The sequence below is a fragment of the Hyaena hyaena genome, unplaced genomic scaffold (assembly GCF_003009895.1).
Source record: "Hyaena hyaena isolate Hyena2069 unplaced genomic scaffold, ASM300989v1 scaffold_121, whole genome shotgun sequence".
In the NCBI taxonomy this organism is placed as follows: Eukaryota; Metazoa; Chordata; class Mammalia; order Carnivora; family Hyaenidae; genus Hyaena; species Hyaena hyaena.
In genome coordinates this window covers 981,567-991,615 of record NW_024080753.1, presented here as the reverse complement: position 1 = coordinate 991,615, position 10,049 = coordinate 981,567, and the positions used below count along the sequence as shown (strand labels likewise).

Here is a 10,049-nt window from a genome sequence, read left to right as displayed (position 1 = left end):
AGGAAGGGAGGGAGGGGGGAGGGAAGGGGGAGGGAGGAAGGGAGGGAAGGAGGGGGGAGGGGGGAGGAAAGGGAGGGAAGGAGGGGGAGGGAGGAAGGAAGGCAAGGAAGGGAGGCAAGGAAGGGAGGGAGGGAGGGGGAGGCAGGCAGGGCCGGGGGCTGAGGCTCGCGCTGCTGAGGACCCGGTGAGGGGCCCTTGGGCAGGGCCACCCCAGGTCTTTAGACCACAGGAGAGGACCGGCCGGCGACCCAGTGACCCGGGAGCAGCGTGCCCGCCAGCCTGGCACTCAGGTCGCAGGCGCTGCCCGGCGTCCCCCCCAGGCCGCGCGCCCTCCGCGGAGCGCTGCCCCCCCCTCCCCCCCCCCCGTCAGGCCGCGGGGGGTGGAGGAAACCAAAGGACCGATCCGAGCGTTCGCGGCCCTGACGTTGACGGAGGAGGGGCTCAGGCAGCGACGCCCTCCTCGCCTCCCCCAGGTGGTCCTGGCGCGAGGGGTGGGGGGCGCTGGAAGGGGGAGGTGCGGAAGAGGTGCGGGGCCGTGACCCCGCCGAGGGGGCGGAGCCGCCGCGCCGCCCGCCCGCCCCGCCCCGCAGCGCCTCCCCCGCGCTGGCCGCCGGCTCCGTCTGCCGCAGCGCAGCTCGCCCCGCCGCCCGCCCGCGCGCAGGTGGGGACCGGGGACCCCGCGCCCCGGCCGCCGAGGGAGGGGGCTGGGGGGGCAGGGGCGGAGCCGGGATCCGCAGCGGGAGGCGGGGGGCGGCGGGGGGCGCGCGCCCCGACCTCGGGCGGCCGGGGGTGCGCCGGCGCTTCGCCGTCCCGGCCGCGCGGGGCCGCAGTGCGCGAGCCGGGCCGCCGGACCCCGGGGCGCCGCATCCCGCGGCCGGGGTGCCCTTGCAGTCGTTTCCCGCCAGCGGCCCCGAGGAGCCCCCGGGGTCCTCCGGGGTCGCGGGCCCCACGGGGCCCCGGCTGCGGCGCTGACGGAGCGCCGGCCTCGGCCGCTGACTTACCGGGTGGAGGGCGCGTCCCGCCGGCTGCGCGCAGGTGGAGAGTCTGCGGGAAACGACCGACTTCTCCTTTTTATTTTAATTTTGAGTTTAAAATGTAGGCAAACCCGTTCGTTTCCTCGCGTCGGGGGAGGGGACGCTAGAATCGAAGCCTGGCTGTGGGGCTACGTGCGAGGCCCCGGGTGTATCTGTCCCCCAGGAGGCTTTGATTCGGAAGAAGTGAGGCGGGTCTGAAAGCGGGTTTGCCTTGGGATGGGCTTCTCTGCCGGCACAGGGAGATCTTGCTGGACGGCGTCACAGCCTTTTTGCCTGAAAGCAGGGCTGAGGGGCAGCGCGGGGCCTCCGTGCCGCCCCCTCCCGCCCTGCACGGACGCCGGGTCGCTGCGCCCCCGCGCCGGGGGTGACCCCGCACGGCCTTGGAGCCTGGAGCCCCGTCGGCGCGCAGCCGGAGAGGAGGATGTCCGCGGTGCTGACCCGCCGGCCCTGGGAGCAAGCAGGTTAGTACCTGGGCGCAGAGCGGGTGTGGCCGCGGCCGCTCGCAGCCCCCGCCTCGGCCCCGGGTTTTCGCGCGTGCCGCCCGCCAGCGACTCTGAGCTCTCCCGTCCGAGCCTCGGTTGCTTGCCGGGCTTTCACCGCCGGGCCCTCCTCGGGCCCGAGAAAGGCTTTTCACCCGAGCCGAACAAAACAAGGAGTAACATGCATGTTTCGCCTAAATGGTTTTTCCGGTTTGCATAATCCGTTCATGCGGCCGTTTGTGGTTTCCCTTACCAGGCTGTGCGCAAGGTTTGCCGCAGAATACTGTCGGTTTTGGGATGCAGGGCAAGGTACTTGGCTCCGAGCTCTGTCTCCACCCCAGGGTCGTAGCTGCTACAGCGCCGGCGGCAGCCGGTCCCCCGATGCCCTTGATGCTGGAGGCACCTGTGCAGAGCTCGCCCACGCGCTGCGGGACCGTGTGTTACACTTGTTCCCGTACAACCCAGAAGGGCCTGGCCGCCGCACTGCCAGCTACACACCTTGTGATTACGGTGTTTGTTCACTCTAATGACAGCTCAGCCCGGCGCGGCAGCCCCTAAACGACCGAGTCCTGGTCTGGCCCGTTTTGCTGTGTGATAGGCTTTTCTGCTGGGGCAAAGGATTGCTTCAGGGAGTCATAGCTTTTTACCTGGAAACTGGTGAAGCGCAGGACGGAGGAGGCCGGCCGCGCGGTGTGGTCAGCCGCTGCCTGCCTGTCACCCCCTCCCCGCCCTGGACAGATGTTCCTTCGTCAGGACCCGAACCTGGGCATTCTAGTCTTCCAGACGGATGTGATTTTAGGATAGTAGGCAATTGGTACAAATCTGTTCTGTAGAAGGAAATTGTACCTGAAGAGCTAGTTGACTTTGATTTCCAGGTTTTCCCCCAAAAACCGCTTTGAAATTTTACCACCACCCATCAGACTAAATTGTTACATTGTTTAACTTAGCAAATTAAAACTCTGCCACTTCTTGTTGGGGGGGGGGAATGCCTTAAGCCTCTAAAACTGACACTGACATGTGACATACTCTTTTTAAAAACTTTTTTTTAAATTTTTACATTTATTTATTTTTGAGAGACAGTGAGACACAGTGTTAGCAGGGGAGGGGCAGAGAGAGAGGGAGACACAGAATCTGAAACAGGCTCCAGGCTCTGAGCAAACGTTGAGCACAGAGCCCGACGCGGGGCTCAAACCCACGAACCGCGAGATCATGACCTGAGCCAAAGTCAGACGCTTAACCGACTGAGCCACCCAGGCGCCCCTGTGACATATTCTTTAAACATGGATGCAGAGACTTCCGTCTGTGGGTAAACTGCTGTCTGGCTAGTTCACGTACTTTTATCCGGACTCACAGGGAAGTGATGGGGGACGCTTTCAGAGGCTCTGAAGGTCAACTCCACAGGGGCAGGCCTCACTCTGGTTGCTATCACATACAGTTCTGCAGTGAGTAACTTTAGGTACAAGTCGTTTTGCATACACGCAGCTAGTTCCGTGGAATGAGTTCTCAGAAGTGGGATTGCAAGTCAGATGGTACACACCTTTGCACCTTTGATAAGTATGGACAAACGGCCCTCCGTTGCCGGCTTACACTCCCAGTGACAAGGGAGGAGAATTTACCTGTTCAGTGACCATCTTCAGTAACAGGCAGTGTCTGTACCTCAGGGAATTCAGAATGGGCAAAAAGAGCTGGCTGTTCTGATCTACTGAGATGCCCTACATGACTGAGCTCGCCGGCTAGTCAGTACCGCGATAGGATTGGATACTGAGGCGGAACCTAATTCTACATGGCCGTAGACACGTGACCTTTTTTCTTTCCAGAAAAATGTCTCCTAGCAACAATGAAGGAGTGAAGCATAGGTTGTATGATCTAAAAGTAAATGTTCTAGAATAGGGCAGGATCTACCATCCATTGCTCAGTAGAACTTTCTGGAATAGCGGAAATGTGGCTAGTGAGACTGAGGAACTGAGTTTTTAGTTTTATTTTAACTCAACTACATTCATTTTTTTAAGGCTTATTTATTTTTGAGAGACAGAGAGAGACAGAGCATAAGCAGGGAGGGGCAGAGAGAGGGAGACACAGAATCCGAGGCAGGCTCCAGGCTCTGAGCTGTCAGCACAGAGCCCAATGCGAGGCTCAAACCTGCGAACCATGAGATCATGGTTGGACAGATTAACCGACTGAGCCACATAGGCGCCCTGATTAATTCATCTACATTTAAATGCCCAATTGGTGATGTTTATGGCAGCGCTTTCAACAATAGCCAAATTATGGAAAGAGCCCAAATCTCCATCAACAGATGAATGGATAAAGAAGGTGTGGCTTATATATACAGTAGAATACTGCTAGGCAATGAGAAAGAATGAAATCCTGCCATTTGCAACAACACGGATGAACTGGAGTGTATTATGCTAAATGGAATAAGTCTGAGAACAACAGATATCATATATTTTCACTCACGTGGAACTTGAGAAACTTAACAGAGGACCATGGGGGAAGAGAAGGGGTAAAATTGTTTCAAACAGACAGGGAGGCAAACCATAAGAGACGCTTAAATACAGAGAATAAACTGAGGGCTGATGGGGGTGGGGGCGAGGGGCAAATGTCATGGGCATTGAGGAGGGCATTTGTTAGGATGAGCACTGGGTGTTGTGTGTAAGTGATGAGTCATGGAACTCTACCCCCGAAACCAAGAGCCCACTGTATACACTGGATGTTAGCTGTCTTGACAATCAATTATGTTAAATAAATAAAGAAATAAAGAAAGAAATAAAATGCCCAATTGGTAAGAGACATATTGGGATTCTCTGAATCCAGTGATCTTTCTGTGATGCTCGTGTTTATCAGATTTTAGCCAATTGGGTATCACCATTTATATTTATGTCATACTAGTTCTACCAAGACGATTATTTAGTCAGTATTTTCATTGACTAAATAATAGTCTTAATCTTTAATCTTATATTAAAATCTGCATATATATATATATATAATTTATATACAGTGATATGGATAGATCTTAAGTTGTGCCCCTAATTTGGGTGACTTCATCTTCCAAAAGATGAAGTATGGGGCAATTTTAAAAATTTTTTTTTAATTTTTGCCATGTTTATTTCTTTATTTTGAGAGAGAGAGATGGAACACAAGCAGGGGAGGGGTAGAGAGAGAGTGAGAGAGAGAGAATCCCAAGAAGACTCCATGCTGTCAGCACAGAGCCTCACACAGGGCTTGAACCCACGAACTGTAAGATCATGACCTGAGCTAAAATCAGACACTAAACTGACTGAGCCCCTGAGGCGCCCCAGGATGGGACTTTTTTTTTTTTTTTTTAAGGGAAATTGTACCTAAGCAGCTGGTTTGCTTTGATTTTCACGTTTTCCTCAAAGGGCTTTGAAAGTTTTGATGAATTTTGACAGAAGCACACACCCATATACCCCACAATTCTGTGAAGATATAGCACATTTCTGTTACCCGAGAAAGTGCCCCTGTGTTCTTTCCCAGGGAACCCCTGCCCCAACCCTCTGGACAATCACTGTCCTGATCTCAGTCACCAGCCTGTTTGAGAACTTCACATGAATGGAATCATTTCAGTATAGAACAGTATTTGTTTCTTTCTTTCTTTAAAAAAATATCTGCTACTGTATTTATGAAATTTCCATTAGCCCATACTGGTTTGTGAAGACCTAAGTAAATATCTGGTCAAAATGCTCTAGTTAAGTGGGGCACCTGGGTGGCTCAGTTGGTTAAGTGTACAACTTTGGCTCAGGTCATGATCTCATGATTCGTGGTTCGAGCCCCGCGTCTGGCTCAGTGCTGACAGCTCAGAGCCTGGACCCTGCTTCAGATTCTGTGTCTCCCTCTCTCTCTGCCCCTCTCCCTCTCATTCTCTGTCTCTCTCTGTCTCAAAAATAAATAAAACATTAAAAAAAATTTTACAAATGATCTAGTTAAGTGGTATTAATTAATCATTAGTCTATCATGATAATCATATACTTTTACAGAATACAGATATAATTTATCTTTATTCCGAGGCTATGTATTTAAATAAAGATGATTCATATGCTGCTTTTTTTTTTTTTTTTTTTTGCTTTTAAGTTAGTATAGTTTACATGTTGTGATTAAAACACAAATACCAGATACTCTGGTTTCTCTTCAGATCGCATAAATCTTTCACCTTTTACTAAAATACAAATACCAGAGATGATATGACCCCTTTGGAAGTGACACGTGGCTTGGGGTGTAGTTTATTCTTTCTTTGTGAAAGTGTAGGTGAAACCCTATATCTTCACCGCAGACACAGGAAAATTGGCTGAGGTTGACTTCTTACCAGGAACTCAAATATGTTAGAAATTCATACACGTTACTGTTTCCTTGACAGTATGTCACTGAGTACTGAACTTTGTAATCATTGACTATGTCTGAATCATAGTATTAATCTCTTTTTACTTGTCTGATATTATTTTTAAATGAAATATTATATCAGCCGCTTTAATAGAAAACTCACATTTTTTAAATCTACATTGAAATAACTGCTATTGTAAATCATCTCAGGGCTGACCGATAATGTGCGAAACACATTTCGGGAGATACCAGGAAACTAAACCATGCACACCTTCTCTGCAAATGGAGTTTCAGCTCACTCTCTGGAGGAAGGCTAACTGGGCCTTGGAGCCCAGTCACTTCTCCACCTTAAACGCGTGGGCCTCACTGAAGCCAGAGGAGGTGACGTAGGCATGCAGTGGTGCACCCAGCCCACGGATCTAAAAAGAAAGCCAGTGCCTTGTCCCTACTTTCCCCTCATGTGTCTTCCGCGTCTTTCCGTGTTAGGCTTCAAGGCCCTCTCCCGAACGCCAGCCGTCATCGCCTTGGTGGTCTTGATTTTGAGTGTCGTGGTGCTTGTGACTCTCACATTCATCCAGTTTCACCATAAAGAGATCCTCCTTCCAGGACTGAAGGTAAGTGCAAAGGGATTGGCGCCGAAGGGATGGGCTGTGACATCCGTTATTCTAAGGCCATGAATCAGATGAGTGACCCCATCCCCAGTGGGGGAAGACCAAGGAAGAACCGAAGGACCTTTGGTCTGAGACCCAGGGGAGAAGTTGGAGGTACTGGCTCTGTGATGGTTGACCCCACAGATCGATAATGGTGATGCCTCTCCAAGGACTGTGTGGCCTTGCTTCGACTCCTGACTGTTGGAGCCAAAGCTCGACCTTGTAGCCAAGAATTACAGACGGCTACCAAAGCCCCGGCAGTCTGTACATTCCCCACGACCACACAACCCTGATCGTGGGTGAAGACCAGGAGACCCAGCTCCTCTACTAGCCTGACCTGGTGAACCAGACATCAGTGACTTTAAAAGGTCTCCTTGAGTTGTATCTGTGCAACCTCTCTTGAGTCTAAAAGTGTGCCAGGATCCCTCTGACGCTTCCCCTCGAAAAATTAACTCAGGACCTTATGCTCAGTTTCAGAGGCTACTCATAGCCCTTCTGATAAGTCTGGCCCCAAATGGCCTCTCCGATGGTGTCCGACAGTCTGAGAACGATGGACACCACCCCAGCCTTGGACATAAGGGTGATCGGAGGTGATCCTGTGCAGGGCTGTCAAATGAAGGGGAAGAGAGTCCTTCAGTCATTGGGCAGACGTTGGCGAGCTTTTTCTGTCAAGGGCTAAATACTACATATTTTAGGCTTTAAAGGTAATTATAGTCTCTGTCACATATATTCTTTTTTATTGTTATTTTTGGTCTCCCATGACTCTTTAAAAATGTAAAAGCCCTTCTCAGCTAGACGGCTGTAGGAGCCAAGAAAATCAACTGTTATTTGAATCTCATTTAGCCCTTACCCTTGATCTCATGAGTCCTTTCCATGTCTTCCTGCTCTTAGTGACTGTTCGAAGGCTATATTTGAAATAGAAGCTTTTTAAATTTTTATAAGATAAAAAAGAAACTAATATTAACTCAGCTTTGTAGGTAAGTTTGACCTACCATTCTGGGGCTGCTCTTCTGAAGGATTATAGTAAAATCTCCTTTAGATAATGGCATTTGGCTCTTTTATGGGACATTTTACTTAAGAATCTCAGCCCCCCCCCCCAGGGCACCTGAGTGGCTCAGTTGGTTAAGCGTCCGACTCTTGATTTCAGCTCAAGTGATGATCTCATGGTTCATGAGATCAAGCCCTGTGTTGGGCTCTGCGCTGACAGTGTGAAGCCTGCTTGGGATTCTCTCTCCCTCTCTCTCTGCTCCTCCCCTGCTCATTCTCACACACTTTCTCTCTTTCAAAATAAATACACTTAAAAAAATCTCCGCCCCCCATGAATAGCATGAAGAAATAAAAAAAGAGGGGCTCCTGGGTGGCTTAGTCGGTTAAGCGTCCGACTTTCGCTTAGGTCATGATCTCGCGGTTCGTGGGTTCGAGCCCCGCGTCGGGCTCTGTGCTGACTGCCAGCTCAGAGCCTGGAGCCTGTTTCTGTCTGTGACTCCCTCTCTCTCTGACCCTCCCCTGCTCGTGCTGTCTCTCTCTCTCCTAGAAATAAATAAAAAATACTAAAAAAAAAAGAAATAAAAAAAGAAACCTTACACAACTGTCCAGTGATGGGAGGGAAACAAATTACCTGGTTGTCTGAAGACATTGGCCAAGGCCCGGAGAAGCCATTTTCCCAAGCTCCGGGCACTGTCTTCTTCCCTAAACTGTATACAGTCAGGATGGCAACCCGGAGTAATACTATCTCCTTAGGCTTTGTAAACTGTCCAGCTTGGTGAGCACTTTTCCCCGAATTATCTCCTGTAACCTTTGCGGCAGCTATAGCAGGGGACAAAGCAGGCAGTGTCGCCCCCGCTTTGCGAGTGAGGAAACATGGGTTTGGCCAGTGGATGGCGGGACCGGAACTGAAACCTTGTCCCTCCCGTTCCCAAGGCCAGGGCTTGCTTCACTCACCTCCCGCCTCTCCCTGGTCCTACGTTCAGGATGAGGGACCCGGGGAGCCACTGGCCTCTGATAGAGGAACTCACCCTCCTTTGCACAGGAGGGGTAGGTGGGGGCGGTGAGGGCAGACGCAGGAAGGCGTGCTGAACTGGGGGTTGGAAGTACCCCAGCTGGGGGGAAGGCTAATACTACTCTTAACCCCCAGAAACCACTCTTGCACCCCGTATTTCAGAGGAACCAGCTCTAGTTGTATTCCATGTTTCTCCCTCTCCCCCCCAGACTCCTGCATCCCCTTCTAGAACGTGCTGTGGTGCCTGGGACTCCAGGACCCAGGGTCTGTGTGGCCCTCCTCCTGAGGGCTGGCCTCACCGCTGGTCTGAGGGCTGGCAAAGGGGCGGCCATTTGCAGGGAGTGTAGACAGAGCACAGATGTGGGGAGCTGTCCCACCTTCTATAGTCAACATCCGGGTGCATGAGGCTCTTTGTGGATTTGCCAGGGGTGGGGTGAGGATGGGTGGGAGGTGGAGGGAGAGTAAAAGTCTTCATTTAAAAAATTTTCCCTCAGGGGCGCCTGGGTGGCTTAGTCGGTTGAACGTCCGACTTTCGCTTAGGTCATGATCTCGCAGTTCGTGGGTTCGAGCCCCGCGTCGGGCTCTGTGCTGACTGCCAGCTCAGAGCCTGGAGCCTGTTTCAGTGTCTGTGACTCCCTCTCTCTCTGACCCTCCCCTGCTCACACTGTCTCTCTCTCTCTCCTAAAATTAAAAAAAAAAAAAAAAAAAAAGATTAAAAAAATAAAAAAAATAAAAAATTTTCCCTCAGAGGCGCATAGGTGGCTCAGTCGGTTGAGCGTCCGACTTTGGCTCAGGTCATGGTCTCACGGTTCGTGGGTTCGAGCCCCGCGTCGGGCTCTGTGCTGACAGCTCGGAGCCTGGAGCCTGTTTCAGATTCTGTGCCTCCCTCTCTCTCTGATCCTCCCCTGCTCATGCTGTCTCCATCTCTCTCTCAAAAATAAATAAAATATTTAAAAAAAAAATTTCTCTCAGGCCCTACAGAAGTTAAGGATGGGTTGGTGAAGGCAGTTGCCAGCCGCTAGCTTCCACTTGTTCTGGGAGGCAAGCGGTAAGTCCCCTGTTCATACTGCAGAGGCACGGAGGAATTAGACCAGAAGAATACACTGAGTAGAGCAAAGTAGACCCCAGGGCAGCAAGGAGGCTACCATTGAAAGAGAGGACCACACATGCCTCATGATCCTGGGTCAGGTGGGTCCCCCTGATCGGCGATGTGAGCAGGGCACAGGTAGGGGGTGGGGAAGAGAGACAGGAGGGAAGGCAACCGATGGAGGACCTGCTACCAGCAGGTTCCCCCTGTGGGCCGCGGGGTCCCAGTGCTGTGGAGGGTCTCTGGGAGCCAGTGCAGAACTCAACCCAGGGTTGTCCTCTACCCAAGGGCATCTAGAATACCTGAAGGACATACTTACACAACCAGCTTCCACGAGTCATCGGCGGAGCGGCTGCTCCCTGGATGGCGTCAACCGCCTAGTGTTTTCGGCACGCTGTGGGCTCAGGGGGGCTCGGCCACTAGCGAAAGCCGTGGGGCAGGTGGAAAGTGCATGGCTGGGTGTCA

General features: G+C 52.0%; 1 protein-coding gene across 4 annotated transcripts in view; it reads left to right on the top strand.

The window, feature by feature from the left end:
- Positions 1-595: 595 nt before the first annotated feature.
- Positions 596-10,049, top strand: part of ENTPD3 (ectonucleoside triphosphate diphosphohydrolase 3) — a 37,674-nt gene continuing 28,220 nt past the window's right edge. For 2 of the 4 annotated variants that reach the window (XM_039237251.1, XM_039237253.1), the window contains exons 1-2: positions 928-1,495; positions 6,335-6,462. In XM_039237251.1, coding sequence (XP_039093182.1) covers positions 1,456-1,495; positions 6,335-6,462 — 168 coding nt within the window. In that variant the 5' untranslated portion in view covers positions 928-1,455. Of the gene's footprint in view, positions 662-927; positions 1,496-6,334; positions 6,463-10,049 lie in introns of those variants that run through there. The other 2 variants (XM_039237250.1, XM_039237249.1) reach the window with 2 other exon arrangements.